Below are 19,437 nucleotides of genomic sequence, written 5' to 3'. Positions count from 1 at the left end.
CTCTGGGGGTTGTTAATGGGACAGAGACTTCCAAAATAAGTGCGACATATTTTGCTATGTTTCTCGTTTTCAATTGGGAACACGTTAAAAATAAAGATATTTTTTGTAAAAGTATGCGCTGTATAAGTAATGTGGGGTTTCCTCATATTGCATTTTTTTAAAGCAGCGTATTGAAAACCCCTTGGTATTGGTACGGTCCAAAGGCTATAAATACTCTCTCAGTCCGGTGCACAGTGTTCAGCTTCGGTTGCTAAGGAACCACTGAATGCAGGTAATACATCAGGACAGCTGTAGCATGCTAGCTTTCAAACATACTGCGTAGCCAAGCTAATGCTACAATTGATTGAGTTATAAATTAAAATGTAGCCACGTCCCTTTTCATATTTTAGTCTAACGAATCACGACTACAACCGGGCACAATGACAAGCCGTTAACCGGTAACGTCAGCAGACTGACTAATGTCAGCTAGCTAACAACACTGGCTAATAACCAAGTGCTCCACGGGCTGCATCGTGTTGCAGAGCGAGCTCACTATAACGTTATACTTTGCTCACTATACTTTGCTTAATCTAGCCCAATGCTATTTATGTATGTCTTACATTATCAATGACAAACAGTTGTCGTGCTGCTAATGTTTTGGACAACGTGGCGTTAATTTCTTCTTGTCAAACATAAATGTTCTTTATAGCCTTAAACTTATTTGTTTGGCCAGAACTACTTAACGCTAATAATCCTCACTAACGCTAGTGTGAATTAAGTTTCTGTGCGATACGTGTCTCGCTAGTCGTTTTAAGAATATCGCATAATTCATTCACAGTAACGTTGAAGTTTGTAATGTCGGATAAGCTGGGTAAAGTTACGTTAAAGTTGTACATCAGCTGGTGGTTGACAGCACTGCTCTTAACTGTTTTTGAATCAAATGGAGTCTGTAGGTTGCAGCGCTTTTAACAGTGGCTGCTGCTACAGGATGAGGTGAAGTAGCGTGTCTTCTGGCATGTGGAACTAGGCTAGCAATGTAGCACCATGTTTGCCACAGGGTGGAAGGCCCTGGCCACATCTGACTGACAAAAGCAAGTGTTAAAGCATTTTCAATGAGGACTGTACGTAGCATCAAGCGTTTCAATTCAGATTAAATAAACAATTTGAAGTTGATCAACATTATGTTTCTTGTCTGATTTGGATGTCAGCATTAAATGTGCTCTAGATTTGGGGTGATCTGCACTGTTGGACTGCAGTGCAAAAGTCCCCAAAACACATGCTACATTTCGATGCTGTGGCTAGATATTATAAATAGTCTTTTAGATGTAGTTTCAGTTTGAGATATGTTTTTGTGCAGTGCAAAGGTTTGCTGGGATGGGCCACTGTGGGTTAATCTTCAGAGATGTTTATGCATTGAGTAACCTTGGATCTTAACGGCTAACTCTGCCATTTGCATGCAAAGTAAATAATAAGAGGAACATGCACGCAGGTTGTCTTGTGGCCCTCTGCTCTACATTACACCATGTTAGCTTTTCCTTGGTAATATAAGCCCTTGAGACCAGGTCACTGTTCTTTTGTCCCCCTTGCAAAGACACTATGGCATGCTTCCAACCCCTATCCCCATTCATTTTTCACACACTTCCCCCATCTTTTCCCTTTTTTCGTCTCTCCCTCCCCCTTCCATTCACTTCACAACTTCAACTCTTGACATTTTGTTGGACCCAACTGACTATGGTTGTGATGGCATTCCCCCAAAGGTTTTCAATTTGGGCATACTCTGTTTTCTTTGAGTTTGTACTAGTCCATGTTTGTAGTACCAATAAGAAATGGCCCGGTTCACTGTGCATGATGGAATGTGAAGTGTTTCTTTGTTCTGGCTCTCCTCATGTCCGTGTGTTCCCCTTCGGCCTTTGTGAACGTGAACTTCTGCCTTTCATGTGTGAATGAGGCAGCATGTAGATCCTAGCCTGGGTCATGTATAGTAATGTGGTACTTGGAGCACTTTTTTTTTTTTTTTTTTTTTTTTTTTTTCAGGCATTCTGTTCTTCTGTAGGCATTTCTCCACTACAACAGTCATAACATGTTGGAGGAAAGTCCCCATTAGCAGATTTTACACTCCTATCCAAGGACTGATGGATCTGTCTAGAAACTTATAAGCTACTGTTCAATCAATTTGATTTGTTTCAAAGAAGTGCTTTCTCTGCAATGTATGGGACCAGTGTCTGGTAATCATTGACATTGTTTCATAAGAATCCCTTTTCCTCTGTCCTTGTAGGTGGCTTTAACATGACGGTGGCATAGTGAGGAAAGCTGGTCAGTCTGGCTGGTTGAGGTGTAGAGGGGACACCACAAACCACGCCAGGATTCTGACTAACACATTTTCCACTGCCCTCAGTAAATCTCCTCATCATCTCCATGTCCGTCGGTGGATAGTTGCTACAAATATGGTGACGCTTATCACAGAGCAGCTCCGTAAGCAGAGTTTGGAAGAACCTTATTACAAGGCTTTCTCATTCAATGTGAATGTGGTAAGTTGGATACTAAATCTTGTCCTTCTTTAAAAGGCTTTTTTTTTTTTTTTTTCTCTCGTACCACTTAGTTTTGTGTTCTAGTTTTTAAGTTTATTGTATTTGTTTCAGTCATTACCTGCAGTTGGGTCCAGTCCCACGGTCTCATGGAGTGCTTGTAGATCATCACAAGGCGAGTTCATTGAATTTAGTGCAGTGTTTGCAACCATTTGATGGGGAAATCTGCCTGCCTACTCATGTCTTGTCTTTTGGCGTTTTCAGAGATCAGCTCAGCTACACACCCATTATCCAAAGCCAACCTTCTGGGTGATTCCTGTGGACTAGACTCCCCATGGTGTTCTACCCACTCTGGAGAACCTCTCCAGAGACCAGAGGTTTCTTTTACAAACCAGGTTTTCCAAAGCTCACCACCACCACCACCTCCAAAACGCCACTGCCGGTCCCTCTCTGTTCCAGAGGACCTGTCTCAGTGTCGCTCCACCTGGCATCCTAGTGCATCCAAGGTTTGGACCCCAGTCAGACGTGGCTGCCAAAGTGGAGGAGCATCTAGTTCCAGCTCTGGAGCCAGCTCTTTGCCCCTTTGTGGTCCCAGTTCCTCTTTCACCTCTTCCTCCCTACACTCATCTTCTAGCCCTACCTTCTTTAGCTTAGCACTGTCCTCTGACTCGCCGATACCTTGGAGCTTCTCATGGGACCCCTGTGACAAACTAAAAGGAGCCTGTTCTGCCTCCTTCGCTACTCCTTCCTCCTGCTCCTCCTCACCAGCCCCCCTAGTTTCCCACTCGGTTCTGCAGCGCCGCTTCTCCCTCTCCCCCGTGCACATTCAGGATGCCTCCATGGTGCTCCTGCCCCCCCAGCCCTCCTCTGCTTCTGCTTTGACATATAGCAGTCCTGGCATAGAGCACCCAGCCCTGTCTTCATCTCCCACTTCAGCCTGCAGTACGCCATCCTCCTCTAGGCGCGACCTGCACCCGGCGCTGCCGCGATGCCACTCGCAGCCCTGCGACATGCGCAAACCGCGCTTGAAGAGGCGCCATGACCCAGATGTTCTGCCCTGCCCCAGGCCAGGCCTTGACTTTAGCAAGATGACACAGGTGAGCAAGAAAGCTCAATGAGCTGTAGGTAGATTCTGTCAATCTCCTCCTAATGATGGTAACAGTATGTAATCAGAGTGCCTGGGTTCACTGCCCTTTGGATCTTGGAGGGCAATAGTCAACCCATGGCAGTACCCCATCACGAGCAACTCATGACGCTAAGCTTGGCCCCTAACTATTCAGCTGTCTTCATTTCAGACTGGTGTTAATTTATGGATGATTAGTGAAGTACGACCCCAGATCTGTTTCCACAAACCTGTTCCGGGCTTTGTTTTTGGTGCAGGCAAAACAAGTGTCTTAAGCTGCATTTTCCTGATCTCCATTGGCTGTGATGCACTCTTCTGAAAAGGGTTCCAGCCAGAGTTTGACCCGTTAATAATCTGACTTGTGTCACAGGTTTCCTTGTTAGTTTCGCTTTACTAGGCAGTTGCTAACTTGCCACATTGTTGAACACGTGTTCAAAATGGCTGTCAAGGCAAATCCTTAAATGCAGACCTTTTCTGACAATTTGAGGCGCTTTTTAAAGAGACAGTTCACCCCAAAATCAAGAAGAAAATGTACATCTACTCATGGACGAGAGGCCTGTGCTTGACGGTGCGAGATGAGCTACGAGCCTCTTGTCCATGAGAAGATTCATACTTTATTCTGCGCTGTGATACAGTTATAGTTAGATAACTAGGTAGAAAGAAAATAGTTCTTACGTTAAACTTGTTACAAAAAGGTCTGTGGATTATCTTGAGTTAGCAGGTCATGATTTCTGGAAAGTATTTATTTATTTATTTATTTATTTATTTATTTTGAGCTTCACTAGCAGAGTGCATTTAGTTCCATTATTATCAAGGGAAGGCAAATGTCTTTGCAGCAGATGTCTCTCAACAACAACAATCTATATTGATTATTGGGACTACAGTTGAGAGGAAAAATATCTATTTTGGGGTTGAATGTCTATAAAGTTAATTTCTATCGGTGGGATGCGGTTTAGGTTGATACTTTGCTTGTGTCAGTCGTGTCACACACGTCAGCCAAGACCATTAACTCAATCAGTTAATCTTTACTTAACTAAACAAACAGGTGCTACAATCCATGCAGACTTCCTGCCATTGATGTAATCACTGCACCATCTATATTTTATTACCTTTTGGGTGTGGATCCTGGAGATGCATGAAGCTGATGACTCTGCTGTATTAATGAGAATTGGACTGGTCCACAAGTGTTTTTCCACATGTTAAATGCTTGAATTGTGACATGATGATGATGATGATGATGATGATGATGATGATGCCTATGCCTCCTTCTCTTCTCCTGTGTAGATTGGTAATCACGAGAGCCTACTGTGTGGTACAGGTGGCTGCATAGCTCCAGTGTCTTTCCAGGCAGAGCAGCGCTCGGTGTTCTCACCTGCCGAGTTCCTGGGACGAGCCAGCATCGGGCCACTAAGCGAAAGTGAAGAAGAGGATGACAAGGAGGAAGAAGATAAAAGGACTGCAATGGATGGAGGGCAAAAGATAGCTTTTGAAAGAGACTGCACAGAACTGGACTTGAACCTTATAGAAGAGAACTGACCACTCCTTGACGCTATAGTGTGATAACTGCGTTCATAACTATGTTAAGCACACCTGTAGGCTTTGTCCACTAGCAGTCCTTGGGAGCCTGCTGCACTCCTAAGGCACATGTTCATAATCAAGAACCAAGCAATTAGAAGTTAATCAAATTACGATGTTATCATTGTAACACGTACTTCATTATTCAACATTTTACAAAAAATTCAACACTCCATAGGGAAATGTGCATGAGCAAATAAGAATTTTCTTGCACACAGAATTTTGGCTAAGATTTCATATTGATGAGTCATAATTTACGGTATGCATCTTAATTTCCTTACCACAACTCATCATCATAATCAAAGAACTCTGTATACTAGAGTAATCAGAATGTGCTTAATATTTCCTCACATGTGATTTGAATACACATTAAAAGCCAATAGATTAATAGAATAGAGGTGAACATTCCTCAGTGCGCCATCAGATACGGGCATAGTATTTTTGAGAAGCCCACACATAAGAATACAAATCTATATGTTGATGCTCTCCTGTATGTTAAGTGGGATACATTCCAGGATTTCACTGCTGTTCCTTAAATCCGTCAGACATTGTCGTAGATTTTTTTTTTTTTTTTTTTTTTTTTTTTTCTCTCTCGTGAGTAATGACATCAAAGGGAAACTGTTTGTTATAGTGAAAACACAGCTCTTTTTGTTCATTTGTATTTTCTCAATTGCTTGAACATACACAGACCTCTTGAAGAATAATATTGCTGATAATATAAGCTGACCATGCCTTAAGCTTAAAACAGAGTTATTGGTCCTCTGGTCTTCTTTTCACAACCAGATGTTTTTTTTTTGCAATCTCCATTTGCGCTGATTCAGACATTTTTGAACAGGTGGCACATGCACTATAACAGTCAATTGAATAGCGGAGTCGATGCTGCAGCTGGACTTTATAGGGCACAATGTAATGTACTTCAGTGGTTGGAGTGAGTACACACATTGAGCCGAGTGTATGACAAAGGGTGGTGCTGATGCAGATGTTTTGGTGGCCTTTTAGAAATGATTTTTAATGTATTTTCAGCTGGAAATACTACTGTTGCACAATTTATGTACAAATAAAATTTAATAGAGTTTTTGTTTTTTTTCAAAAAGTGTATTGTCTTCCATTCACTAATGTATCCTGCCTCCAGTTGAATGACAGAACACATCAGGGGCCAGAACATTATTGTGACACCTAGTGGCTGATTTTAGTATAATCCTCTGCATAGAAATACATTAAGTTCATTCTGACTTTACGAACTAAATGTTCTGTTTACGGGACAACAAAGTTTTCACAAAAACCTAAATATAACTTTCTTCAACGTAGTAACAATAACGTCTCTTTTCGAGGCGGATACATGGATAGATCTCGGAAAACATTAATCGGCAGATGAAGTTAAAGTATACCAAAAATGTTTTTTTTAAGTTTCATAATTTTATAAGGAGGCACGTTGCACTAAAAAGTTTTGCATGTGTGAGATTGAGATTGAGATCCGCCGTGGACAGTGAGGGCGCTCCTTGCAGTCCACCGGTGCTTTTTTCACAGCCTGTCTGACCCCCCCACCAACAGGCCACTTCCTCTTTTGTCTAATTTCATGGCGATCGGGAGAGAGGGAACGCCACCGACGCACGCACACTGCCTCAGCACTCTTGAAAGAGTTTATCCGGGGTAAATAACTGACATTTTTTTTGCAAGATTCGGTCACCGGGTTTTCAAAGTAGTTTTCCTTGAATTCAGTCATGTGGACGAGTCACATTTCCCTGTAGAGTTAATGAACTGTGTAGCTTGTGGGTCAGATATTTCACATTGTAGCGCCACACTCGCTGATAACAAATCGGACTGAACGGGCTCCCCCCGCCGTTTGCACCTCACACTCAGCGGCACGCTAGTAACGGCGCAGGCTAGCTAACGTTAGCAATGCTGCAAACGCCTGATAAATGTAGCTATGGGTTTTTATTTATTGGCACACGTAACAAGTTTGTGGCAGCTAAATAACACAAAAATGCTGCGGGTCTTCCGGAGTCAGCATGGAATTGTAGTTTTCATTAAATGAAGCTACTTAAAGTCCTCGAATGTTTGTGTTTGGGTTAACGCTAGCTAGCCAACATCGGCTAGCTAGCGCTCGTGCTATGTATTTAGTTAGCATTAGCGATTCAGAGTTAATTCAAGTTGATACTTAAGAACGAACATGTTAATTGTGATGGACTAGCCACATAGTAAGAGCCGAGTAACTTTTGTATTTGAAGGAACTTATACATATTATTCGCCATTCAGTACCAGTAACGGGTTAGCTAGCACCATTAGCTAGTTAACGGTAACTTTGCTGCTAACGAGAGGCTCACTCAAGGCTACATGTTCACTACTAACGTTAAGTTATCGTTACATTCACCACTCGTAACAGCGTTTTATTTTGACCGGTAACGTGTTGTGTAACTGGGCATTGTGTGAGAGAGTGGCGGTATTATTAAAGCGAAAAATAAAGTTGACCACAAAGTTGTAGTCCATGACCGACAGTAACAGGTTAGATGTAGAAACATGGTACATTAAAAGTTAATTCATTGAGTATTAGCTCTTACGAGCCGGTCCTGTATTAGTTACGAGTACATTTTACCTTTAACAAAACGTATAATACTGGTTACATTTTATTGACTTCTCTGTTTTAATCCTGCAACGTGGAGTTGTTGTTGTTTTAGCTCTAAACAAGACACCTGTAGTGGGACAACATTGTCATAATGTAAAATTAATGTCTTTTCATTGTTTACAGTGTAAACGAAGTTGTCAATCTGACCGGCACTGTTCTCCAGGTGAGTGACTGTTTGTCTACAGTCTGTCACTGTACAAATAATCCACTATAATCAATTCATTGTTTTCAATTTGATGAAGTGTGGATTCTTCAAGTTTATAGGTATCATGTCCATGTTTTAATAGTTACACATGAATATACTTTTTTCATACCAGGAAAATGTAGTCACTGCTAGTTTTTATCAAACAATCATTGTATTTGTGCAGTTGTGCCTTTTTATTTAGAAGTTTTGATTATGTGGAAATGGAATCAAGTGAATTAGAATTAGAATGTTCTTTACCATCTGTCTTTTTATTATTTGTGTGCAGGTGAAGCTAAGTGGACGACATTAAAAGGCCTCCATAGGACTTGGATCTGCTCTACTCTGTCCCAGGTTCAGACGGCGCGGTCTATGGCTCTGATGGACAAACACAAACAAGTCAAGCGGCAGAGACTTGACCGCATTTGTGAGGGTGAGATTTATACTCGTAAACAAAGTCAAAGTAAGAACTTGCATGTCTTAAGTATATTTTGTTCTTTCAATATAAAGAATTTCAATAAAAAAGTTATACTATGAAGGGCATCATACCCATATAGTCGGACAGTTGAGCCTTATATTAATGAATAATAAAGATGTAAATATGTAAAGTGGTAAAAACATTTTACCTGCAGCTGTTTTAAATATGTAGGCAGATCATAGTGAGGGCAGATTTTTCCTATTTAAAAAAAGTTCAAAATGTTGAACTGTTTTTTTTTTTTTTCATTTTTTGAATGATCCTGACCGTTACAGATTATGTTTGTTGAATTCTGCTTTATAATGGTTCCTTTTAATATTATCCTACCGCTCTTTTGAATATTAATGTAATTCTTTCTTTTGTTTTGCGGGGGTCAAAGGCTATTGGTTTGTAGTATTGTGAACTGACTGGTTGAAATGCTGACCCTGATTAAGGAGCAATGGAAGGGACTGATGGGGGGGGGGTGTATGTTTTTAATTTAGATGAAATAATAATAATTATGTCAATGTGCTTCCGGGTCAGTTTGACTCTGTCCTCTGCCCCGCACTCGCAGCTAAGAGACTATTTCACCGTTTCGCTCTCTTCTTCTTCTTCTTCTTCTTCTTCTTCTTCTTCTTCGGGTTGACTGGAAGTACTTTTTTCCAGAACACAAAAGTATTGCGCCTTTTTTCACCCATGTCCATTCACGGAGCTCCGTACATTTGATGCTGAAGCACGTCACTGTTTGTCAATTTATTGTATTAAATTGGTACACAAGGAATGTACAGATGGAGGCGATGCACTGTATTTCACATTGAAGATGACAGAAAAGAAGTAAACTTTGTGTTGCTACACAGTCATGGGTTGTACAGTGCAGATTTCCAGAAGAGACAGTATTGTGAGCTGCTGTAGATGGTGGAGATCAGACATAATGGTGTGCTAAAATGGAGGGAACAGTCTGGGTGAGTCTCTGGAGACGGGTGAGAGGGAGAGGACAAGGTGAAGGGTCGTGGCCGCAACTACAGGGAAACGGTCCAGCTGTCTCTTTAAAAAACGACAACAGCCCAAACTGCCCTCGGCCTCAGCCCCGGCTATGCTAATGAGGTTAGTGCTGGTTGGCTGGCCCTCAATGAAGCCGACTGGTGATTGGAGGCTGTCCGTGGGGGAGGGGCTGGGCGTGGATGACAGCTGGGATCCAGCCAGCCAAGAGCAGGCTGACAGAGAGAGAGGGAGAAAAAAAAGAGCGATAGAGGGAGAGCAAGGGGAGAGAGAGAGAGAGGAAGACAGGCTCACAGACTTCATAATGCAAGGTTAGGCCTGGTGCTCATGTGTTTTCTATTTTGGCATGTGTTTTTTGAAATTTGTGACGTGTGGGGGTAGAGATCGAAGGTTCGGGTGTGGAGCAGCTATGTGTGTGTGCAGTTTCCCTTTTATGTTCAGCACGTATTGGTTTTGTCGCAGCCGTCAAGAAGGAACTGAATACCCGAGTGTGTGTGTGTGTGTGTGTGTGTGTGTGTGTGTGTGTGTGTATAGCTGCGTCTGGGTGGAGTACCGCTGCTTGCTGCATTATCATCGTTTGCTGCCCCTCCCCCCCTCACCTCTTACTCCTCCAACTGCGGCCAGAGGGAGAGAGAAGAGGAGGAGGGATTGAGGGGAAAGAAAGGGAGAGGGAGGGAGAATGAATGAATCACTGAATGAATTGTATTGTGTGTGCGGCCATGCTTGCGCTTAGTAGGCCTCGGGTATGCCAGTGTCCTATACTCAAATTACTCTTTGTGTAGGCCTACTTGTATATTTCCACAACTACTTTTTCAGAGGGGTCTTTGTGATGAACCCCTTTTGGATTCTTTTACATAGTAAGCATCTCTTTGTGCGTTCAGCGTGTAGCAGTAGGCCTGTTAGCATTCTTGAGCCATCTGCAATAATTATGAATCACACTGCTAAACGGAGTGCAGTAGAGAAGTACATTGTTGTACGTATTTATAACCGTACCAGGCTGTATGTTTTTCTGTGGTGTGCTTTTCATGCAATGCATTGGGAAATGCTCAGACGTCAGAGGAAGTGTTCACAAATATTTGTTTTCCACCCTCGGCTACCGGCTCCCTTACCTCGTCTGCAGTCTCACCATTACCTCCTGCCCCCTATCCAAGTAAATGTTCCCGCTAGACACACTCCCCCACACTGGGACACACACACACACACCTGTCACACAGCAGGGGCAAGATAGTGTGTACTGGTGCATGTGTGGGGCCAGTCCAGCCAAGAACTGGAGAGAGAGAGAGAGAGAGAGAGAGAGAGAGAGAGAGAGAGAGAGAGAGAGAGAGAGAGAGAGAGAGAGAGAGAGAGAGAGAGAGAGAGAGAGAGAGAGGTGTAGAAAGCATTTGCAGATGCAACTGTATCAATTTCCCCTCCATTTAATACCGATGCATTGGCAGAGATGGGGCATTTATTTATGGCATTGATTTGTGTTTGACATATAACATTTCCTTTGTTGGCATAATGGTGGTCATGGTGCACATGGGCCAAACTTGCAGATGTTTGCCAGTGAGGTGTGTGTCTGTGTCTGAAGAAAGGGGAGAACCAGAAAAAGAGGGACTCTTGCAGACAGGAGAATTTAGGTCATGACTCAGACCCCCTCATGAACCCCCACCACCTCCTCCTCTCCGAGACCCCGCAGTTTTCTCTACCCCTCCCCCCCCCCCAGCCGCCGCACTCATCACCTCTCCCCTTCTCGTCCCAGCCCCCCCCCCCCCCTGCCTGTGCACTTCTAATACAGTGGCAGGTCAGGTTCCCAGACTTCTGCGTCATTAACCAAAATGTAACTTCACCCTTATGAGGGGTCTAAAGAATCTTAAGTAGAACAGAGACGGATCGATGGAAGCCGGATGGTGTATGCTGGTTCCAAGCATCACGAAACAAAGCTGGAGTTCAACGCCTAATAGGCCCGGATGCTGGACACTCTCCATGCCCCGTCACAGATTTAGTAACTCATCACGTTTCTAACCATGGAAAACTCACACACTCTCACACATCATCCTCGTAGTGCCCCTGAGGGTGTTGGTGATGTTGGGAAAGAGAGTCATAAAAGTCTTGAGTTATCGTCTAAGGAGTGTGGCAGTTACTCCTGTTAACTTTAGCCATGTGTGCAGGGGGATTTAGTTTGAGTGTACGATGCCTTGCATCATCTTAGGAAGTCCAGACATGGGAAATGCAGACTGTTGAGTCATTAATCTCTAGCTCAACCTCGCTGGTTCTGAAACGCAAGTGGTTGGTAGCTGTGTACGTCAAGGGGCATCAGCAAGTTGTCACTGCAGTAAGCAGTAGTGTAACAGTACGGATCCCCCACACAGTGCGGCACGCATGTCAACCACGGATTAATTACGATATTACATATTGTAAAATAAAGTTTTACTGTTGATCGTTATCTGCTCATATTCAGCTAAACACATGCGATCGGGAGATCGGCATTAATGCTTTCTAGTCGCCCGTCCCTGATAACGCTGCATTGTGAACATCAGATCAATGTTGAAATCAGCAACAGGGCTAGTTAGCACCGAAGCTAACAGCTAACATATGGAAGTTATCATGGAATAAGGAAAATTATGACGTTATAATGATGTGTTCAAATGTAATCTTGTGAATGTAGTTTTTGTGGAGAAATATATACAGTTGATTGAAGGAGATGTTTGGTTGATTGTTGAATTATAATTTTGTGTATCGGCGATACAGAAACGGGATCTGAGCACTCTTAAGTTATATTCGCTCCCTTTTTTTTCCGTTGTATCCTCAGCAGTAAGTTTTAGATGATAACGTGTTCATTGGCCTTTTGGTATTACTTAGGTAACCGTTTATTTTTTGTAGGCATTTTTGTTCCAGATTTGCCATGGTTATTGAATATTAAACCTTTTGCTAATATGCAACAACTAACATTACTTTCTTCCTGCTGGACTCAGGTATCCGACCCCCCATCCTGAACGGGCCAATGCACCCGCGGCCCCTGGTTGCCCTGCTGGACGGGCGCGACTGCACTGTGGAAATGCCCATCCTCAAAGATGTGGCCACAGTGGCCTTCTGCGATGCCCAGTCCACACAAGAGATTCATGAGAAGGTAGAACAGACACACACACACATTTCCATACTACTATCCTAATCCATGAGGCCAGAACACTTTAATCCTGATGTAGTATGAAAGTAATTAAGATCTACCCTGCTGCCTTTTTCTATTCTATCAAGCAGAACTGTCTCCACCACACAGTTTAGAGTTGTTGAAGTGGTGTAATATTGAAGTTTTAAGTAGAGTTTAATGTGATTTAGAATGATTTCTGATGCGTTTGTCTTCTGTAGGTGCTAAATGAGGCCGTTGCTGCCCTGCTCTACCACACCATCACTCTGTCCAGAGATGACTTGGAAAAGTTTAAAGGCCTTCGTGTCATTGTCAGGATTGGCTCGGGCTTCGACAACGTCGACATCAAAGCAGCTGCCGAGCTAGGTTAGCGGGTTGAACTTTCAACATATTTTCCGAGACACAGACTCAACTATGAGCTTATGCATAGACTAACACACAGAGGGACTAATGTTTCTTTCCCACTTTCAACTGGTCATCCAGGCATTGCAGTCTGTAACGTGCCAGCATCGTCTGTGGAGGAGACGGCCGACACTTCGCTATGTCTGATCCTCAACCTGTACAGGCGAGTCACCTGGATGCACCAGGCCCTCCGGGAGGGAACCCGGGCCTCCAGTGTGGAGCAGATCAGGGAGGTAGCTGGAGGTGCTGCTCGTATCCGGGGGGAGACGCTGGGCATCATCGGTCTAGGTGAGTGGAGAGTGTGGACGTGGGTGTCTAGATTTACTAGGGAGCACTCAAATCAGAGGAAGACCTGTTTTGAATTTATGTTTCAAAAATAAAAGGCTGATTTTTACTTATTTACAACAAAAGCACCACAGCAGCTGTTAATAACCTTCCCATTTCTCTTCGTCTTGCAGGACGTGTTGGCCAAGCAGTGGCTCTGCGGGCTAAGGCCTTTGGATTCGGCGTGATCTTCTATGACCCGTACCTGCCTGATGGCGTGGAGCGCTCACTGGGCCTGCAGCGCATGGCCACTCTGCAGGACCTGCTCATCCACTCTGACTGCGTATCCCTGCACTGCAGCCTCAACGAGCACAACCACCACCTCATTAACGACTTCACCATCAAACAGGTGTGTGAATGCACTCTGAATATGCCCAAACACACTTTTTGTCTCATGTTCCAATGTTGTATTTACAAAAGGCAGCGTCTAATCAATGACTTGTAAGCTAGATGGAAATACTGTAAATAACTGAAAAAATGTACGTCAATGTTTTTGAGATTTAAAAAGAAATTGTTTATGAAATATGTTTTGGTTTTTATTTGTTTTACTTTTTAGGACATTTTTGCACTCTGTCTTGTCATATTTTTTGTCTTACTATATGTGAGAATTAGCTGTAGAATTTATAGAGGAGATATAAATGATGTGCCTGCATCAGCTAAGTAAATAGCTGCTTTATCAGAATGACCGTATCCTAATATAATCCTGCCCTTTTGATTAACAGTGAAACAGATAAAGATATTTGTTCTGCGGCCTATCAAGTCTAATATTCAGAACCCTGAACCATCTATTTATTTTCATCCAGACCAATTGGTGGATATTCTGCTAATAAAAGGAGCAAGCGCAGACATTACGAGCAAGGATTGGCATATTCTGTTTTTATATGCTGCTTAAAATCCTGACTCAAACACATGGCTGACTATGTTGGAGCTCAGTTGTCTACAAAGTCTAGAACACGGATGTTTGGCCTTAATCAATCGTTGCTTCCATATTTTAGAATACAAAGTATTTCAGTCTGTGCTGTTGTATGTTGCTGCAGTTTTCAAATTCCAGCCTTGTCCAGCCTGCTCCCCATAGTCTAAGCGTACTCTTATTGATTCTGTGATACAGATGCGTCAGGGAGCTTTCCTGGTGAACACGTCAAGAGGCGGTCTGGTTGACGAGAAAGCACTGGCTCAGGCCCTGAAAGAGGGCCGGATACGAGGGGCTGCCCTGGACGTCCATGAGACGGAACCTTTCAGGTGACAATGATGCTCGACACCCAACGGCTGCGTCCGATACACAACCTCATCACTCGTCTCTGTAACAACCTTTCCCTTTCTTCACAGTTTTTCAACAGGCCCCCTGAAGGACGCCCCCAATTTAATCTGTACCCCGCACACATCCTGGTACAGTGAGCAGGCCTCCGTGGAGGCTCGCGAGGAGGCAGCCAGGGAGGTCCGCCGCGCCATCACCGGTAAGTTCTCACTGAACAGGATCAAGCCTGTTGTTTCACCTAAATACATCGATATAGATACAGCAGACAGGAACTACACAAATCCAACGGTAATGTTTTCATTCTGTGAAGGGTGTACAATATTATGGGTGATTTACAGAAAGGAAAACATTTATAAAGTTGTTTTTATAGAATGATGGATGACCCGTTACCTGCCTTGATTGCATTAAATGAGTATTTTATCAAAGCTTCATTCACGTTGGCCTTCCAAAGCTGCGCAGTTTCAGTTTTCTTTCTTTTACGATAACGATTAGGCTACACTAACGTCATTAGTACTATACTATTTGTAGATGTTCTTATTGAATCAACTTTCTTTTATGGGCAGCAAGCGGGAGAGCAAACAGTTATTTGACCGCATTCAAAATGTTGTTTTTGAAAGTCTAGATGCCAACAAATATGGATTGATGCATACATATATGAGAAACAGTTAATCTGTGGCTTAATCTTTATCTGCAGCTGCAGAAATACTGGGTTTAAACAGAATAGATAGACAATAAAAGCTGCACAGTTATCCGAGATTGATTTAGAATTTGAAAGTCAACATTATGAATGTTCAAACTATTTGGTACAATATATGGAAAGTTGAATATTCAGCCTAAACCGGCGAAACAGAATCGGCTTGGGAATTCAGATTTGGGTAAAGCCCTGAAACAGACAAAGAAAGAGGAGAAAACCTCTCTGAGTAACGGTCTGTTTCCCCAACTCAAGGGCGAATCCCCGACAGTCTGAAGAACTGCGTTAATAAGGAGTATCTGATGGCAGCCTCTCAGTGGCCCAGCATGGAGGCCGCCACTGTTCACCCAGAACTTAATGGAGCCACTTACAGGTGAGAGGAGTGGGTGTGGAAGGTGAGAATGGACGGGGGGGGGTTACACATTTTTACAACGAGCAGCTATCGTGATTTATGTTTCTTCATCTGTGTTTCAGATTCCCTCCAGGTCTGATCAACGTTGCAGCAGCAGGGGGTCTCCCGGGAGCTGTTGCAGGGGTTGAAAGCCTCGTTTCAGGAACCCTGCCACACGGCATCACCCCCGTCTCCCACCCCCCTCACGCCCCTTCCCCTAATAAGGCCGAAGCCGACAGAGACATCCCCTCTGACCAATAGCCCCCCCTGCTGCCACCAGCACATTCCGTCGCCTCTGGAAACCCCCCCTCCCCCAGCATCAGACACAGCCCGCCCCTCCAGTGCATCGGCAACGCCAGTTTGACCTGATGTGGATCTACACAGTCTTGTTCCTCAGATCACATAACCAGCCCAGGAGTGACCTATCCACAGCTAGCCCCATCCCACCCACACCCTCAGAACACACACACACACACACACACACACACACACACACACACACACACACACATCCCTCCATCCTCGTCATCATCTCACCCACCCACCCACCTGCCATCCCCCCCTTTCACTCCCCCACAATGTCAGCAATAACTGTGTTCTCAAGGATTCAATGATTGGATTGGTTTATATCCTTAGTTGGCTGTTGTTTTAATGGAAAGTTGCCCTGTTGTGGTTCTAGGTGTTAATGTTTGTTTGTTTGTAAAACAAAAAAAAAAAAAAATATATAGCATTTCTGACATGAGGCTTTACAGTCTGCTGCCTCCTGCAGTCCTCCTCTGACCGACTAGTCGAGGCACTGAGGCAGAGAGGTTGAAGCCCCCCTTTGTACATTAATGGCTCATGTTACTGCTCTCTTCTTCTTTTCTTTTTTTTCTTTTCTCCCCCCCTCCACCTTTCTTGTGATGGGGGAACATGTGTACTAAAGTAAAGCAGACAGAATCACGAACCGAACATCCTGTCCTCCCCACCAGGCGTCGAGCGGCCCCTCAGCCCTGTTTGGCCCTTAGCTCCCCTTGGCACTGTCGTCCGCTGACTCAGCAGAGGGATCTGTAATGCAGTCAGTGTGGAGCTCTATCAGACTGTAAAGTTTTTTTTGTATCTGCTCAGCTCATACTACCGATAGTGATACCCAAACATCCTTCGTGACCTTTTTACCGCTGTGACCGTCTACGTTTTAGGACCGTCAGCCCTGCATTTACATGCTCCGCCCCTTACGGATCGCTTTGTCACGAGATGATGGCGTCATATCAGAGAGCGCCTGGGCATGACTTTCATCTTGTGTGTGTGTGTGTGTGTGTGTGTGTGTGTGTGTGTGTGTGTGGGGGGGGGGGGGGTCTTCACATGATTCTGCCCACAAAGAATCAAACGCAGAAGCCTTTTTCTGGCTGGAGAAACAAGAGCATGCCAGAGGCCTCGCAAGCAGAGGGCGCTGTCCGACCGCGCTGAGTTGTGTTGCTGAGAGTTAGCGGGTTAGCTGTAGTGATGAAGAACGGGATCTCACACTGCCAACATTCACAACACAGGATGGGTGACCAGGGATCGACTACCGCCTTATTGTTTTTCTAAGATCTCACTGCATCCCACCACCACCACCCTGCATCCACCCACCCTCCACTCCTCTCACACTGTCATGGCCCGCCCTACACACCTGCTCATCAACCAGTATGCATCCACCGATTCCTTTAAGCGTGAGGGGACAGTAGAGTTTAGTTTCCCTGTAGGAGCAAGGGGACAGTGTTCTTGCATGCTGGCTTTGTTAAGTGTGTGTGTGTGTGTGTGTGTGTGTGTGTGTGTGTGTGTGTGTGTGTGTGTGTGTGTGTGTGTGTGTGTGTGTGTGTGTGTGTGTGTGTGTGTGTGTGTGTGTGTGTGTGTGTTCTCTCACCCTGTTATGTTAACAAGCTATTGTCTTTCCAAAGGAATAGTCCCTAGGAGTAACTCTTTAACGCTGTTGCCCTGGTGTCAAGGGAACACCTTTCTAGTACCTCAGTAACAGATATTGAATGTACCGTGCATACCCTTTTATTTTTATGTACAGATTTTCTAGATACTTCTTTACTATTCTTTACCAGAAGGGTTGTGAAATTGTAGCAGTAATGATACAATAAAAAAAGCATTGCCCCATGAAATGAATTGACAAAAATCCTTTTCGGTTCGCTATAGGTCACTGAATACTCAGGCTTTGAAACCAATGCGTATCTCTTTGATTTCTTCATTGTGGAAATTTCAGCACAAGGCTTTCCCGTTCTTAGACTTCAGACTATAGTCGATGTTTTTGACCTCCATCTTACTGGCTATTGAAAAAGAAGGAAAAAAAACAAATGACGGTCGTCGTGGTCTGCTAGGTTTTTTTTGTTTTTTTTTACTAGAACAGTAGTAGTAGTAGATGCAGTTTTGTTTTACTCTCCCCCTTCATTGTCAGGCTGCTCTATCTATAGTGCATGTGAGGTAATTTTTTAGGGGAAATACTATTGGCTTAAAGAATTTGTGTCATCTTGCTGTTTCCCTCCGCTCCTCTGCCTTTTTTCCCCCTCAAGAGTGTTTTCAACACGAGTTGCCATTTTTGTCGTGGTCAGTTTCCAGTGATGTACAGTTTTCCCTCAGAGTCTATGAGAGACACGGAGCATGTCTGTGTCCTGAGATGCTAGGCTCCTCTGTCATGTGATGAGTATATATTTTTAAAAATAACCCCCATAGTTCGGAATATGAGCATAATAGTAATCTTAAATTTTGCTGTTGATGATGATGATGATGATTATATATATATTTTTCAGTTCAGCAGTGCACTGTTATGAAAAGCATTCTGTTTTATTGTAGGATTTCATTTTTATGGATATGCTGTCTGTGTTCTACATGTTGTACTGAAACATTTCGGAGAAAAAACAAGAGATCCCTCTACTGGTGATTTTTTTTTTTTTTTTTTTTTTTTTTTTTTTTTTTTTTTTTTTTTTTTTATTATTATTATTTGTCTTATCCCCAACTGTCTTTTCCAGCTGATATCCTCTGGGCCTTACTTATTCTGTCCCTGTAAAAATAGCTGTTATAGAAAGTCGCCATGGAACCACTCACTGCCTTAATACAGTTGACCACAGTAGGTGAAGTCAGGAGACACATCCAGTCGAAAAGAACGGGCCACAATCAGGGCTGCTCCGCAGAACGCTCCTCACACCCCGACAGGTCTAAATCTGCAGCACGTTGCATTTCTTTTGTCACTGATGATCCACATTTAAGCCTCGTTTTAGGCTCAAACACAAACATTCAGTGTGATGTCTTACTGCGCATTGATAAGATGTTATGTTTATTTCTTTTCTTTTTTTTTAAACTTTTGAATAGTTCAAGTCAGCCCGGCACCGTGTTTGTGCGCCGGCTAACATAAGCACAGTGTGTATGCTCACAAAGCCGCAGCTGATATTTCACTCTTGGGTGTGAGAATGCCCCCCACCCACTACTACCGCTCTGGGGCTCTTAAAGCATCTTTTCACAGTGCTGCCAGAGCCCCAGTGGGGCTGGGAGGGGGGGGGGGGGGGCATAGCGGACACTGGTGTGGTCTGTCAAAAAAATAAAAAGCAGAAAATTACGATGAGAATCGGTCACTTTTTCTCTCTCAGGGTTCAAATGCACACATATCCTCCAGCGGTCGCCCTCTGTCTCATGTCCCTTGTACCAAGTTTTCCGCCCCCAGAATGTAGAACAGCCTCCTGCGTTTTTAGAAGCCGCTCTCTCCTCGTTCCCCCCTTTGTGCACAGGTCTGAACTTATTGTTTTCTGTTTTGCTTTCTATTGGCACTGACATCT

General features: G+C 43.8%; 2 protein-coding genes across 4 annotated transcripts; both read left to right on the top strand.

Annotated features, from left to right (window-relative positions):
- The first annotated feature begins 228 nt into the window (after window positions 1-228).
- On the top strand, window positions 229-5,422 carry LOC137875418 (protein FAM53C-like). 2 transcript variants are annotated; one of them, XM_068714624.1, is made up of 5 exons: window positions 229-271; window positions 2,255-2,507; window positions 2,619-2,679; window positions 2,769-3,601; window positions 4,912-5,422. In XM_068714624.1, the coding sequence occupies exons 2-5, from the start codon at window positions 2,424-2,426 to the stop codon at window positions 5,161-5,163; spliced, it is 1,230 nt and encodes a 409-aa protein (XP_068570725.1). In that variant the 5' UTR covers window positions 229-271; window positions 2,255-2,423; the 3' UTR covers window positions 5,164-5,422. The 2 variants fall into 2 exon arrangements, with proteins under 2 accessions (XP_068570725.1, XP_068570726.1); XM_068714625.1 differs by lacking the exon at window positions 229-271 and having other exon boundaries at window positions 1,989-2,507.
- Window positions 5,423-6,860: 1,438 nt separating this feature from the next.
- On the top strand, window positions 6,861-18,598 carry LOC137875417 (C-terminal binding protein 1). 2 transcript variants are annotated; one of them, XM_068714623.1, is made up of 10 exons: window positions 6,861-7,988; window positions 8,296-8,439; window positions 12,414-12,568; window positions 12,805-12,949; window positions 13,067-13,273; window positions 13,444-13,658; window positions 14,418-14,548; window positions 14,636-14,763; window positions 15,511-15,628; window positions 15,730-18,598. In XM_068714623.1, exons 1-10 carry the CDS (start codon window positions 7,928-7,930, stop codon window positions 15,905-15,907), a joined length of 1,482 nt encoding a protein of 493 aa, XP_068570724.1. In that variant the 5' UTR covers window positions 6,861-7,927; the 3' UTR covers window positions 15,908-18,598. The 2 variants fall into 2 exon arrangements, with proteins under 2 accessions (XP_068570724.1, XP_068570723.1); XM_068714622.1 differs by lacking the exons at window positions 6,861-7,988; window positions 8,296-8,439 and adding an exon at window positions 9,190-9,770.
- Window positions 18,599-19,437: the final 839 nt, after the last annotated feature.

The sequence above is a fragment of the Cebidichthys violaceus genome, unplaced genomic scaffold, assembly GCF_023349555.1.
Source record: "Cebidichthys violaceus isolate CVI_PGR_0920_01 unplaced genomic scaffold, fCebVio1.0.p SCAF_2, whole genome shotgun sequence".
Taxonomy (NCBI): Eukaryota; Metazoa; Chordata; class Actinopteri; order Perciformes; family Stichaeidae; genus Cebidichthys; species Cebidichthys violaceus.
The sequence above is the reverse complement of the archived record's forward strand: the minus strand, read 5'-3'. Positions and strand labels throughout refer to the sequence as shown.